This window comes from Oncorhynchus nerka, unplaced genomic scaffold, assembly GCF_034236695.1.
Source record: "Oncorhynchus nerka isolate Pitt River unplaced genomic scaffold, Oner_Uvic_2.0 unplaced_scaffold_838, whole genome shotgun sequence".
Lineage (NCBI taxonomy): Eukaryota > Metazoa > Chordata > Actinopteri > Salmoniformes > Salmonidae > Oncorhynchus > Oncorhynchus nerka.
The window spans coordinates 239,534-255,763 of NW_027040430.1; the positions used below are offsets into that span (position 1 = coordinate 239,534).

At 46.3% G+C, this 16,230-nt stretch overlaps 1 protein-coding gene across 1 annotated transcript in view; it reads right to left on the bottom strand.

Moving 5' to 3' along the window:
- Nucleotides 1-745: 745 nt before the first annotated feature.
- Nucleotides 746-16,230, bottom strand: part of LOC135571022 (E3 ubiquitin-protein ligase SMURF1-like) — a 63,618-nt gene continuing 48,133 nt past the window's right edge. Inside the window, exons 12-13 of the mRNA XM_065016839.1 lie at nt 906-1,016; nt 746-799 (exon numbers count right to left, since the gene is read on the bottom strand). Coding sequence (XP_064872911.1) covers nt 746-799; nt 906-1,016 — 165 coding nt within the window. The remainder of the gene's footprint in view (nt 800-905; nt 1,017-16,230) is intronic.

The window sequence follows — 16,230 nt, forward strand, 5'->3', positions numbered from 1 at the left end:
ACGACACCTCTATGGTCTAACTTAACTTACTAGCAATGTTAGCGCGGACGGAAGGTCCCTCTTTCTTGCGAAACGAGACTAATCTGATAAATATTGGTTGAATACAATTTTAGAATTCTCACTGCATTTCAAAGTTTATAAACCTTTAGCATTTCTTGCTATTTCGAAAATGTCGCTTCCTGGTCCGTCGTTGTTGTTAGTCCCCTGATTACCAAAAGGTACATCGCTCAAGGTTCCTACTTACGGTTCATTATTTTTTTCTTCTTTTTTTTTCTTTCTTGAACTTTTCCATTTATACAAACATATACGGGAGTTAAATGATACATTTTAAAAATGCATATTTAACAAAGAACATAACCAAACACACAGGTTGAAGAATATATATTTGAACAAACGTCAGATCTTATACTGTAGACAAAACATTAAATTATACACGTCATATCAGCAATGAGATTCAGGGCATGTTTGTTTTTAACACATGTCTATGTGTAGTGTATGTTAAGGATTTTCTCATGAACCCTCCATTATGATTTGCACCAGTTCTTCTCCAGAATAAAGACAAGTTGGAACTCAACTTTTATTTTCAATTTAGTTTCTTTAATAGAATCTTATTTACACAGTATTTTGTCATTAATGTTTAGTAGCCCGGGAAGTTACAATACTCTGCTTCCATCTTTAAAGGCATCAGGTCTCAGGTCAGAGAACATACCTCTCCGTGGTCCTGTTAAAGGCATCAGGTCTCAGGTCAGAGATCACTCATACTGCAGTACTGGGAGCCGTGGTCCTGTAGCCCACTGAGCTAAAGGCATCAGGTCTCAGGTCAGAGATCACTCATACTGCAGTACTGGGAGCCGTGGTCCTGTAGCCCACTGAGCTAAAGGCATCAGGTCAGAAATCACTCATACTGCAGTACTGGGAGCTAAAGGCATCAGGTCCAGGTCAGAGATCCTCTGACTGCTAAAGTAGCCCCTCAAGGCATCAGGTCTCAGGTCACTGCAGTACTGGGAGCCATGGTCCTGTCACTGAGCTCATCAGGTCTCAGGTCAGAGATCACTCATACTGCAGAGTGCAGTCATCTGTTATGTTCCACCAACGTCCAGTCTTCATCATTTTTGACCTTCAACATTTAGTTTGATTTCATTTGTTTCTCAGGTCTGGAGGTCACTCATTTAGTCATCTGACGTCCAGTCTTCATCATTTTTGACCTTCAACATTTAGTTTGATTTCATTCAGGGAGAAAAATAAACAGAAAAATAAACAGAAAAGTAACCAATAACCAACCAACCTTATGTCTGTCTGTTCAGGAGAGGGGGGGGGAGGGGGATGGATGGAGGGGAGGGGAGGGACACAGATGTAGAGATGTGAAGTTTGGAGAGAGAGAGAGATGGAGGTAGGGAGGGAGACTGATGGAGAGAGAGAGGGATGGAGATAGGGAGAGACACAGAGATGGAGAGAGAGGGATGGAGGTAGGAAGAGACACAGGTGGAGAGAGAGAGGGATGGAGGTAGGGAGGGACACAGGTGGAGAGAGAGAGGGATGGAGGTAGGGAGGGACACAGGTGGAGAGAGAGAGGGATGGAGGTAGGGAGAGACACAGAGATGGAGAGAGAGGGGGATGGAGGTAGGAAGAGACACAGAGATGGAGAGGTAGGGAGAGACACAGGTGGAGAGAGAGAGGGATGGAGGTAGAGAGAGACACAGGTGGCGAGAGAGAGGGATGGAGGTAGGAAGAGACACAGGTGGAGAGAGAGGGGGATGGAGGTAGGGAGGGACACAGAGATGGAGAGAGAGGGATGGAGGTAGGGAGAGACAGGTGGAGAGAGAGGGGGATGGAGGTAGGGAGAGACAGGTGGAGAGAGAGAGGGATGGAGGTAGGGAGGGACACAGCTGGAGAGAGAGGGGGATGGAGGTAGGGAGGGACACAGAGATGGAGAGAGCGGTGAAGTTTGGGGGTTTATTGCATATTTCAGACAGGTGTGGGGATGAGACAGGCTGGGGAGTGAGGCAGGTTAGCTCACAGCCAGTCTGTTTGTCAGACCCAAATGAACCCTAACAAGGATGAGGGAGGATGAGAGGAGAGAAGGAGAGAGGGTTAATGGCTGTGAGTGGAGGAGAGGGAGAGAGGGAGGAGAGAAGGAGGGATGAGAGGAGGAGAGAGGGAGGGAGGGATGAGAGAGGGAGGAGAAAAGGAGGGATGAGAGGAGGAGAGAGGGAGGGATGAGAGGAGGAGAGAGGGAGGGATGAGAGAAGGAGGGATGAGAGAGGGTTAATGGCTGTGAGTGGAGGAGAGGGAGAGAGGGATGAGAGGAGAGAGGAAGAGGAGAGAATGAGGGATGAGAGGACAGAATGAGGGATGTGAGGAGAGAAGGAGGGATGAGAGGAGAGAAGGAGGGATTAGAGAACAGAATGAGGGATGAGAGAAAGGAGAGAGAGGGAGGAGAGAAGAGAAGGAGGGATGAGAGGAGAGAGGGATGAGAGGAGGGATGAGAGGAGAGAAGGAAAGATGAGAGGAGGGGGATGAGGAGAGAGGAAGACAAAAGAAGGAGGGATTAGAGGAGGGGTTAGGGGGTCCGTCTCTGTAGAGTAGCAGCAGGTCAGTATCATCATCATCATCATCACAGTAAATAAATAAAAGAATAATCAGAGAGACATACAGGCTTAATACCATTATACAGAGGACCAGGTGCTATGCACCACACACACACACACACACACACACACACACACACACACACACACACACACACACACACACACACAACAGTGGTTAAACATGAAGCATGAACATTAATCAATCTGCTTTCTGATTGGAGGATTTCAGCTCAGATCGTCTCTGATTGGCTTATTCTGTACAGAGACTGCGTGTGATTGGAGACAGAATCAAAGTCATTGGTTGTTCTGAAGAGTGACATCATAGCTCGATAAAACTGAAGGATAAAAATGTTTCTTCAAAATCTGAAAAACCTCTAAAATACAGGAACCGATGATGCAACCGGATCATGCAACCATGGTAACCAACCCGGCGTGACCCATGATGACAGTTCCCCTGGAGATCAGTCTGGTCGGGATGGGAGGGGCTAGGTGGTATTGTCCTGTGATTGGTCAATAGTAGTTCTGTAGGGGCGGGGGGTTATTGCAGGGTGACGTGTGTGTGAGTGTGTTTCACTCCACAGCGAAGCCGCACGTTTCCTCCACAGCCGTCAGCAGTTTCTCATAAAGTTTCTCGTACGACTCGTAGGGAGGGATATCTATTCTGTTAAAACTAAAGGAGGAGAAGGAGAGAGAGAGGGAGGGAGGAAGGGAGAGAGAGGGAGGGAGGAAGGGAGAGAGGAAGGGAGAGAGAGGGGGAGGGAGGAAGGGAGGAGGGAGAGAGGGAGAGAGAGGGAGGGAGGAAGGGAGAGAGGGAGGGAGAGAGAGGGGAGAGGAGGGAGAGAGGGAGGAAGGGAGGGAGAGAGGGAGGAAGGGAGGGAGAAAGGGAGGAAGGGAGGGAGAGAGAGAGGGAGGGGGAGGGAGGGGAGAGAGGGAGGGAGGGAGGGAGGGAGGGAGGGAGAGAGGGAGGGGGAGGGAGGGAGAAAGGGAGGGAGGGAGGGGAGAGGAGGGAGGAGGGAGGGAGGGAGGAGAGGAGGGAGGGAGGGAGGGAGGAGGGGGAGGGAGGAGGGAGAGAGGGAAGGGAGGAAGGGAGGGAGGGAGAGAGGGAGGAAGGGAGAGGAGGGAGGAGGAGGAAGGGAGGAAGGGAAGGGAGGAAAGGAGAGAGGAGGGAGGAGGGGAGGGAGAAAGGAGAGGGAGGGAGGGAGGGAGGAGGAGAGAGGGAGGAGGGAGGGAGGGAGGGAGAGAGGAGGGGAGGAGGGAGGAAGGAAGGGAGGGAGGGAGGAAGGGAGAGGAGAGGGAGGAAGGGAGGGGGAGGAAGGGAGGGAGGAGGGAGAGGGAGGAAGGAAGGGAGGGAGAGGGAGGGAGGAGGAAGGGAGGAAGGGAGAGGGAGGAGGAGGGGAGGGAGGGAGGGAGGAAGGGAGGAGGGAGGAAGGAGAGAGGGAGGAAGGGAGAGAGGGAGGAAGGGGAGGGAAGGGAGGAGGGGAGGAGGAAGGAGGAGAGGGAGGAGGAGGGAGGGAGGAGGGGAGGAGAGAGGGAGGAGGGGAGAGGGGAGGGAGGGAGGAAGGGAGGAAGGGAGAGAGGGGAGGAAGGGAGAGAGGGAGGAGGGAGGAAGGGAGGAGGAGAGGGAGGGAAGGAGGAAGGGAGAGAGGGAGGAAGGGAGGGAGGGAGGAAGGGAGAAAGGGAGGAGGGAGAGAGAAGGAAGGTAGAGAGGGAGGAAGGGAGAGAGGGAGGAAGGTAGAGAGGGAGGAAGGGAGGGAGGGAGGGAGGGAGAGAGGGAGGAAGAGAGAGATTAATATCCAGACAGTGATGTTCAGTGCCTTCAGAATGTATTCACAACCCTCGACTTTTTCCACATTTTCTGTTACAGCCTGAATATAAAATGGATCCATTTTAGATGTTGTTTAGGCCAGCGACACACAAACACCCCATAATGTCAAAGTGGAATTATGTTTTTAGAAATGTGTACAAATCAATAAAAAATGAAAAGCTGAGATGTCTTGAGTCAATATACAATCTATTCAACCCCTTTGGTCACAGTCTAAATATGTTCAGGAGTGAAAATCTACTTAAGTAGAGTCCCATAGTCAGGTTATACCTGTTAGTGGCGCTAGCGGAGTCCCATAGTCAGGTTATACCTGTTAGTGGCGCTAGCGGAGTCCCATAGTCAGGTTATACCTGTTAGTGGCGCTAGCGGAGTCCCATAGTCAGGTTATACCTGTTAGTGGCGCTAGCGGAGTCCCATAGTCAGGTTATACCTGTTAGTGGCGCTAGCGGAGTCCCATAGTCAGGTTATACCTGTTAGTGGCGCTAGCGGAGTCCCATAGTCAGGTTGTACCTGTTAGTGGCGCTAGTGGAGTCCCATAGTCAGGTTATACCTGTTAGTGGCGCTAGCGGAGTCCCATAGTCAGGTTATACCTGTTAGTGGCGCTAGCGGAGTCCCATAGTCAGGTTGTACCTGTTAGTGGCGCTAGCGGAGTCCCATAGTCAGGTTATACCTGTTAGTGGCGCTAGAGGAGTCCCATAGTCAGGTTATACCTGTTAGTGAAAAGCGGAGTCCCATAGTCAGGTTATACCTGTTAGTGGCGCTAGCGAGTCCCATAGTCAGGTTATACCTGTTAGTGGCGCTAGCGGAGTCCCATAGTCAGGTTATACCTGTTAGTGGCGCTAGCGGAGTCCCATAGTCAGGTTATACCTGTTAGTGGCGCTAGCGGAGTCCCATAGTCAGGTTATACCTGTTAGTGGCGCTAGCGGAGTCCCATAGTCAGGTTATACCTGTTAGTGGCGCTAGCGGAGTCCCATAGTCAGGTTATACCTGTTAGTGGCGCTAGCGGAGTCCCATAGTCAGGTTGTACCTGTTAGTGGCGCTAGCGTGAGTCCCATAGTCAGGTTGTACCTGTTAGTGGCGCTAGCGGAGTCCCATAGTCAGGTTGTACCTGTTAGTGGCGCTAGCGGAGTCCCATAGTCAGGTTATACCTGTTAGTGGCGCTAGAGGAGTCTCATAGTCAGGTTATACCTGTTAGTGGCGCTAGAGGAGTCCCATAGTCAGGTTATACCTGTTAGTGGCGCTAGCGAGTCCCATAGTCAGGTTATACCTGTTAGTGGCGCTAGCGGAGTCCCATAGTCAGGTTATACCTGTTAGTGGCGCTAGCGGAGTCCCATAGTCAGGTTATACCTGTTAGTGGCGCTAGCGGAGTCCCATAGTCAGGTTATACCTGTTAGTGGCGCTAGCGGAGTCCCATAGTCAGGTTATACCTGTTAGTGGCGCTAGCGGAGTCCCATAGTCAGGTTATACCTGTTAGTGGCGCTAGCGGAGTCCCATAGTCAGGTTATACCTGTTAGTGGCGCTAGCGGAGTCCCATAGTCAGGTTATACCTGTTAGTGGCGCTATGAGTCCCATAGTCAGGTTATACCTGTTAGTGGCGCTAGCGGAGTCCCATAGTCAGGTTATACCTGTTAGTGGCGCTAGTGGAGTCCCATAGTCAGGTTATACCTGTTAGTGGCGCTAGCGGAGTCCCATAGTCAGGTTATACCTGTTAGTGGCGCTAGCGGAGTCCCATAGTCAGGTTATACCTGTTAGTGGCGCTAGCGGAGTCCCATAGTCAGGTTATACCTGTTAGTGGCGCTAGCGGAGTCCCATAGTCAGGTTATAACTGTTAGTGGCGCTAGCGGAGTCCCATAGTCAGGTTATACCTGTTAGTGGTGCTAGCGGAGTCCCATAGTCAGGTTATACCTGTTAGTGGCGCTAGCGGAGTCCCATAGTCAGGTTGTACCTGTTAGTGGCGCTAGCGGAGTCCCATAGTCAGGTTGTACCTGTTAGTGGCGCTAGCGGAGTCCCATAGTCAGGTTGTACCTGTTAGTGGCGCTAGCGGAGTCCCATAGTCAGGTTATACCTGTTAGTGGCGCTAGAGGAGTCTCATAGTCAGGTTATACCTGTTAGTGGCGCTAGAGGAGTCTCATAGTCAGGTTATACCTGTTAGTGGCGCTAGCGGAGTCCCATAGTCAGGTTATACCTGTTAGTGGCGCTAGCAGAGTCCCATAGTCAGGTTATACCTGTTAGTGGCGCTAGCGGAGTCCCATAGTCAGGTTATACCTGTTAGTGGCGCTAGCGGAGTCACATAGTCAGGTTATACCTGTTAGTGGCGCTGAGCGAGTCCCATAGTCAGGTTATACCTGTTAGTGGCGCTGATGCTGTCCCATAGTCAGGTTATACCTGTTAGTGGCGCTAGCGGAGTCCATAGTCAGGTTATACCTGTTAGTGGCGCTAGCGGAGTCCCATAGTCAGGTTATACCTGTTAGTGGCGCTAGTGGAGTCCCATAGTCAGGTTATACCTGTTAGTGGCGCTAGCGGAGTCCCATAGTCAGGTTATACCTGTTAGTGGCGCTAGTGGAGTCCCATAGTCAGGTTATACCTGTTAGTGGCGCTATGCTGGAGACCATAGTCAGGTTAGACCTGTTAGTGGCGCTAGTATGGAGTCCATAGTCAGGTTATCTGAGTGGCGCTAGCGGAGTCACATAGTCAGGTTATACCTGTTAGTGGCGCTAGCGGAGTCCCATAGTCAGGTTATACCTGTTAGTGGCGCTAGCGGAGTCCCATAGTCAGGTTATACCTGTTAGTGGCGCTAGCGGAGTCCCATAGTCAGGTTATACCTGTTAGTGGCGCTAGCGGAGTCCCATAGTCAGGTTATACCTGTTAGTGGCGCTAGAGTCCCAGTCAGGTTATACCTGAGTGGCGCTAGCGGAGTCCCATAGTCAGGTTATACCTGTTAGTGGCGCTAGCGGAGTCCCATAGTCAGGTTATACCTGTTAGTGGCGCTAGTGGAGTCCCATAGTCAGGTTATACCTGTTAGTGGAGCTAGCGGAGTCCCATAGTCAGGTTATACCTGTTAGTGGCGCTAGTGGAGTCACATAGTCAGGTTATACCTGTTAGTGGCGCTAGCGGAGTCACATAGTCAGGTTGTACAACAGCACATCTCTGTCAGTATGTGTAGACCATGTATCTGATGCTGTCTCAGTATGTATAGACCATGTATCTGATGCTGTCTCAGTATGTATAGACCATGTATCTGATGCTGTCTGTCTCAGTATGTATAGACCATGTATCTGATGCTGTCTCAGTATGTATAGACCATGTATCTGATGCTGTCTCAGTATGTGGAGACCATGTATCTGATGCTGTCTCAGTATGTATAGACCATGTATCTGATGCTGTCTGTCTCAGTATGTGTAGACCATGTATCTGATGCTGTCTCAGTATGTATAGACCATGTATCTGATGCTGTCTCAGTATGTGTAGACCATGTATCTGATGCTGTCTCAGTATGTGTAGACCATGTATCTGATGCTGTCTCAGTATGTATAGACCATGTATCTGATGCTGTCTGTCTCAGTATGTGTAGACCATGTATCTGATGCTGTCTCAGTATGTATAGACCATGTATCTGATGCTGTCTGTCTCAGTATGTGGAGACCATGTATCTGATGCTGTCTCAGTATGTGGAGACCATGTATCTGATGCTGTCTCAGTATGTGTAGACCATGTATCTGATGCTGTCTCAGTATGTATAGACCATGTATCTGATGCTGTCTCAGTATGTGTAGACCATGTATCTGATGCTGTCTCAGTATGTATAGACCATGTATCTGATGCTGTCTGTCTCAGTATGTGGAGACCATGTATCTGATGCTGTCTCAGTATGTATAGACCATGTATCTGATGCTGTCTCAGTATGTATAGACCATGTATCTGATGCTGTCTCAGTATGTATAGACCATGTATCTGATGCTGTCTCAGTATGTATAGACCATGTATCTGATGCTGTCTGTCTCAGTATGTATAGACCATGTATCTGATGCTGTCTCAGTATGTATAGACCATGTATCTGGCTGCTGTCTCAGTATGTATAGACCATGTATCTGATGCTGTCTGTCTCAGTATGTATAGACCATGTATCTGATGCTGTCTCAGTATGTATAGACCATGTATGTATAGACCATGTATCTGATGCTGTCTCAGTATGTGTAGACCATGTATCTGATGCTGTCTCAGTATGTATAGACCATGTATCTGATGCTGTCTCAGTATGTGAGACCATGTATCTGATGCTGTCTCATAGACCATGTATCTGATGCTGTCTCAGTATGTATAGACCATGTATCTGATGCTGTCTCAGTATGTATAGACCATGTATCTGATGCTGTCTCAGTATGTATAGACCATGTATCTGATGCTGTCTCAGTATGTATAGACCATGTATCTGATGCTGTCTCAGTATGTGGAGACCATGTATCTGATGCTGTCTCAGTATGTATAGACCATGTATCTGATGCTGTCTCAGTATGTGTAGACCATGTATCTGATGCTGTCTCAGTATGTATAGACCATGTATCTGATGCTGTCTCAGTATGTATAGACCATGTATCTGATGTCTGTCTCATGTATCTGATGCTGTCTCAGTATGTATAGACCATGTATCTGATGCTGTCTGTCTCAGTATGTGTAGACCATGTATCTGATGCTGTCTCAGTATGTATAGACCATGTATCTGATGCTGTCTGTCTCAGTATGTATAGACCATGTATCTGATGCTGTCTCAGTATGTATAGACCATGTATCTGATGCTGTCTCAGTATGTATAGACCATGTATCTGATGCTGTCTCAGTATGTATAGACCATGTATCTGATGCTGTCTCAGTATGTATAGACCATGTATCTGATGCTGTCTCAGTATGTATAGACCATGTATCTGATGCTGTCTCAGTATGTATAGACCATGTATCTGATGCTGTCTCAGTATGTATAGACCATGTATCTGATGCTGTCTCAGTATGTGTAGACCATGTATCTGATGCTGTCTCAGTATGTATAGACCATGTATCTGATGCTGTCTCAGTATGTATAGACCATGTATCTGATGCTGTCTCAGTATGTATAGACCATGTATCTGATGCTGTCTCAGTATGTATAGACCATGTATCTGATGCTGTCTCAGTATGTATAGACCATGTATCTGATGCTGTCTCAGTATGTATAGACCATGTATCTGATGCTGTCTCAGTATGTGGAGACCATGTATCTGATGCTGTCTCAGTATGTATCTGATGCTGTCTCAGTATGTAGACCATGTATCTGATGCTGTCTCAGTATGTATAGACCATGTATCTGATGCTGTCTCAGTATGTATAGACCATGTATCTGATGCTGTCTCAGTATGTATAGACCATGTATCTGATGCTGTCTCAGTATGTATAGACCATGTATCTGATGCTGTCTCAGTATGTATAGACCATGTATCTGATGCTGTCTCAGTATGTATAGACCATGTATCTGATGCTGTCTCAGTATGTATAGACCATGTATCTGATGCTGTCTCAGTATGTATAGACCATGTATCTGATGCTGTCTCAGTATGTATAGACCATGTATCTGATGCTGTCTCAGTATGTATAGACCATGTATCTGATGCTGTCTCAGTATGTATAGACCATGTATCTGATGCTGTCTCAGTATGTGTAGACCATGTATCTGATGCTGTCTCAGTATGTATAGACCATGTATCTGATGCTGTCTGTCTCAGTATGTATAGACCATGTATCTGATGCTGTCTCAGTATGTATAGACCATGTATCTGATGCTGTCTCAGTATGTCATCATCTGATGCTGTCTCAGTATGTATAGACCATGTATCTGATGCTGTCTCAGTATGTATAGACCATGTATCTGATGCTGTCTCAGTATGTATAGACCATGTATCTGATGCTGTCTCAGTATGTATAGACCATGTATCTGATGCTGTCTCAGTATGTATAGACCATGTATCTGATGCTGTCTCAGTATGTGTAGACCATGTATCTGATGCTGTCTCAGTATGTATAGACCATGTATCTGATGCTGTCTCAGTATGTATAGACCATGTATCTGATGCTGTCTCAGTATGTATAGACCATGTATCTGATGCTGTCTCAGTATGTAGACCATGTATCTGATGCTGTCTCAGTATGTATAGACCATGTATCTGATGCTGTCTCAGTATGTATAGACCATGTATCTGATGCTGTCTCAGTATGTATAGACCATGTATCTGATGCTGTCTCAGTATGTATAGACCATGTATCTGATGCTGTCTCAGTATGTAGACCATGTATCTGATGCTGTCTCAGTATGTATAGACCATGTATCTGATGCTGTCTCAGTATGTATAGACCATGTATCTGATGCTGTCTCTAGACCATGTATCTGATGCTGTCTCAGTATGTATAGACCATGTATCTGATGCTGTCTCAGTATGTATAGACCATGTATCTGATGCTGTCTCAGTATGTGGAGACCATGTATCTGATGCTGTCTCAGTATGTATAGACCATGTATCTGATGCTGTCTCAGTATGTATAGACCATGTATCTGATGCTGTCTCAGTATGTATAGACCATGTATCTGATGCTGTCTCAGTATGTATAGACCATGTATCTGATGCTGTCTGTCTCAGTATGTATAGACCATGTATCTGATGCTGTCTCAGTATGTATAGACCATGTATCTGATGCTGTCTCAGTATGTATAGACCATGTATCTGATGCTGTCTCAGTATGTGGAGACCATGTATCTGATGCTGTCTCAGTATGTATAGACCATGTATCTGATGCTGTCTGTCTCAGTATGTATAGACCATGTATCTGATGCTGTCTCAGTATGTGGAGACCATGTATCTGATGCTGTCTCAGTATGTATAGACCATGTATCTGATGCTGTCTCAGTATGTATAGACCATGTATCTGATGCTGTCTCATGTATGTGGAGACCATGTATCTGATGCTGTCTCAGTATGTGTAGACCATGTATCTGATGCTGTCTCAGTATGTATAGACCATGTATCTGATGCTGTCTCAGTATGTATAGACCATGTATCTGATGCTGTCTCAGTATGTATAGACCATGTATCTGATGCTGTCTCAGTATGTATAGACCATGTATCTGATGCTGTCTCAGTATGTATAGACCATGTATCTGATGCTGTCTCAGTATGTATAGACCATGTATCTGATGCTGTCTCAGTATGTATAGACCATGTATCTGATGCTGTCTCAGTATGTATAGACCATGAGACCATGTATCTGATGCTGTCTCAGTATGTATAGACCATGTATCTGATGCTGTCTGTCTAAAGAGTATGTGTCAGACCATGTATCTGATGCTGTTTCAGTATGAATAGACCATGTATCTGATGCTGTCTCAGTATGTGTTTGACAGACCATGTAGGTTCTGATGCTGTAACCGTCAGCTGTGGGTGTTAAATGTAAAGGTTCTTACCATGTATCTGATGCTGTCTATCAGATGGATGGTGAACAGCCTTGGGCCTGCTGAATAGACACATAGTTATCACTGTTCTGAACACCACCATCACTGTTCTCAGTATAGTTATCATAGAACCATGTATCTGATGTGTCTCAGAACACCACCATCATGATGTAGACCATGTATAGTTATCACTGTTCTAGAACCATGTCTGATGCTGTCTCAGTATGTATGGAGAACACCAATCTGATGCACTGATGTACAACACATTCTGTTATCACTGTCTAGAACACCACCATTACTGATGTACAACACATTCTAGTTACCATGTATCATTCTGATGCTGTCTCTAGAACACAGTTATATGTTCTAGAACACCAACATTACTGATGACCACATTCTATTGATGCTGTCTCAGTATACTGATGACCATGTATCTGTTATGCTGTCTCAGTATGTACAGACCATCTATCTGATGTTCTGTCTCAGTATGTTATAGACCATGTTATCACTGTTCTGTCTCACTGTTCTAGAACACATTCTAGTTATCACTGTTCTAGAAGACCAATGTATACTGATACAACACATTCTAGTTATCACTGTTCTAGAACACCAACATCACTGATGTACAACACATTCTAGTTATTACTGTTCTAGAACACCAACATCAACTGTTCTAGTTATAGCTGTTCTTTGTTAATGTGTGAGACCATGTATCTGATGCTGTCTCGGTAACAAACTGCAGTATAGACCATGTCTCTGATGCTGTCTCAGTATGTATAGACCATGCAAACCACATGATGCTGTCTCAGCACAGTGCTAGACCATGTATCTGATGCTGTCTATATGTATAGACCATGTATCTGATGCTGTCTCAGTATGTAGAGAGAGACCATGTATCTGATGCTGTCTCTGATTATACACTAGAGAGAGACAGGGAGACAGGCCTCCGATTATCTTCTTTGTTAGAGAGAGACAGGCCTCATGTATACACTAGAGAGAGACTGACAGGCCTCTGATTGTACACTAGAGAGACCATGTATCTGATGACTGTCTCAGTACATGTAGAGACCATGTATCTGATGCTGTCTCATTATACACTGAGAGAGACCATGTATCTGATGCTGTCTCAGTATGTATAGACCATGTATCTGATTGTCACTAGAGAGAGACAGGAGACAGGCCTGTATACACTACTGAGAGAGACAGGGAGACAGGCCTGATTATCACTAGAGAGAGACAGGCCTCGATTATACACTGATGCTGTCTCGATTATACTGAGATAGACCATGTATCTGATGCTGCCTCGATTATACACTGGAGAGACAGGGAGACAGGCCTCTGATTATACACTAGAGAGAGACCATGTATCTGATGCTGTCTCAGATTATGTAGAGAGAGACAGGCCTAGACCATGTATCTGATGACTGTCTCAGTATCAACTAGAGAGAGACATGGATCTGAGGCCTGATTCTCAGTACTGAGAGAGACCATGTATCTGATGCTGTCTCAGTATACACTAGAGACCATGCCTCTGACCATGACAGGGAGACAGGCCTGATTATACACTGATGCTGACAGGCCTCGATTATACACTAGGGAGAGATTATACACATGGAGACAGGATGACTGCCTCAGATTATACACTAGAGAGAGACCAGGCCTGATTATACACTGATGCTGTCTCAGTATGTAGAGAGAGACAGGCCTCCGATTACACACAGAGACAGGCCTGTATCACATGACAGGGAGACTGGCCTCATTATACACTAGAGAGAGACCATGATTATCTGATGCTGTCTCAGGGAGACATGATTATACACTAGAGAGACAGGGAGACATGTATCTGACATGCTGTCGATTATACAGTAGTGAGAGACAGGAGACAGGCCTCCAGATTATACACTAAAAAGATCTGATGACTGTCTCAGTATGAGAGAGACCATGTATCTGATGCTGTCAGGCCTCCATTACACATGAGAGAGACAGGGAGACATGTATCTGATTATACACTAGAGAGAGTCTCAGTACACTAGAGAGACAGGCCTCCGATTGTACACTGATGACTGTCTCAGTATGTAGAGAGACCAGGCCTGATTATCTGATGCTGTCTGTCTCAGATTATCAGACTATGTATCTGATGCTGGCCTCAGTATGTAGAGAGACAGGGAGACATGATATCAACTGATGCTGTCTCAGTATGTGAGACAGACCATGTATCTGATGCTGTCTCATTACACACTATGAGAGACAGGGAGAGGCCTGATGTATCTGATGCAGACCATGTATCTGTCTCAGTATGAGAGAGACCATGTATATCTGATGCTGTCTCAGTAGGCCTGATTATACACTAGACCAGACAGGAGACATCTGATGCTGTCTCAGGTCTGATTATACACTAGAGAGAGACCATGTATTATGCTGTCTCAGTATGAGAGACCATGTATCTGATGTCTGTCTCAGTATGTGGAGACCATGTATCTGATGCTGTCTGTCTCAGTATGTATAGACCATGTATCTGATGCTGAGACAGGCCTCCGTATATACACTAGACCATGTATCTGATGCCTCCGTCTCAGTATGTATAGACCATGTATCTGATGCTGTCAGGCCTCAGATTATACACTAGAGAGAGACATGACATCTGATGCTGTCTCAGTATGTATAGACCATGTATCTGATGCTGTCAGGGAGTAGGCCTCCGATTATACACTAAAGAGAGACATGTATTATACACTGACATGTTACACACTCAGGAGACAGGCCGATTCAGTATCTGATGCTGTCTCGATTATACATGAGAGACCATGGATCTGATGCTGTATACACTATGTGGGAGACCCGATTATACACTAGAGAGAGACAGGGAGCTGCCTCTCACTATGTATAGTTTATACCATGACAGGCCTCCGATACACACTGACATGCTGTCTCAGTATACATAGACCATTATCTGATGCTGAGACAGGAGACAGGCCTGTATACACCATGTATCTGATGCTGTCTCAGAGAGAGACAGGACCATACATCTGAGAGACTGTCTCAGTACATAGAGAGATTAGACAGGAGACAGGCCTCTGATTATACACTAGAGAGAGACAGATAGATACACTAGAGGAGACAGGCCTGATTATCACTAGAGAGAGACAGCCTCTGGAGACAGGCCTGATTATAGGCCATGTATCTGAGACAGGCCTCCGATTATACACTGATCTAGAGACAGGCCTCCGATATACTGTATCTGTATGTAGAGAGAGACAGGGAGACAGTATCTGATGCTGTCTTCTAGATTATCACTGTTCTAGGATAGACCATTACTAGAGAGAGACAGGGAGGTTCTAGATTATACACTGTTCTAGAACACATGTATCTCCGATTATCACTGAGACAGAGACAGGCCTGATGATTATACACTGTCTGTCATTCTAGAGAGAGACAGGGAGACAGGCCTGTTCTAGAGACACCCTCCGATTATCACTAGAGAGAGAGAGATAGATTATACACTAGAGAGAGTTATCAGGCCTCCGATTTACACTAGAGAGAGACACATGTTCTGATGCCTATCACTGTTCTAGAACACATTCTAGAGAGAGACAGTTATCACTGTCTAGAGACAGGCCTCCGATTATAACACTGATGTACAGACAGGCCTCCATTATCTAGTTATCAGGCCTGATTATCTAGAGAGAACAGGAGACAGGCCTCCGATTATCAGATGGACAGGGAGACAGGCCTGATTTATCACTGTTCTAGAGACAGGCCTCCGATTATACACTAGAGAGAGACAGGGAGACAGGCCTCCGATTACACACTAGGGAGACACTGTTACACTAGAACACCAGTTATCACTGTTCTAGGGACACAGGCCTCCGATTACACACTAGATGAGACAGGAGACATTCTAGTTATCACTGTTCTAGAGACAGGCCTCTGTTATACTGACAGGCCTGTACACAACAGGGAGACACATTCTAGAGTTAGACACTGTTCTAGAACAGGCCTGTTACACTAGAGAGAGACAGGGAGACAGGCCTCCGATTATACACTGTTCACTAGAACACATTCTATTATCACTGAGAGAGACAAGACAGGCCTAGATTATCACTGTTCTAGAACAGGCCTCACACATCCGATTACACACTGATGAGACAACACATTCTAGTTATCACTGTTCTAGAACACAGGCCTCCGATTATCACTGATGTAGAACACATTCTAGATTATCACTGTTCTAGACAGGCCTCGATTATACACAGAGACAGGAACACATTCTAGTTATCACTGAGACTAGAACACATTCTATACACTAGATGAGACAGGAGACAACACATTCACTAGAGAGAGAGTTATCA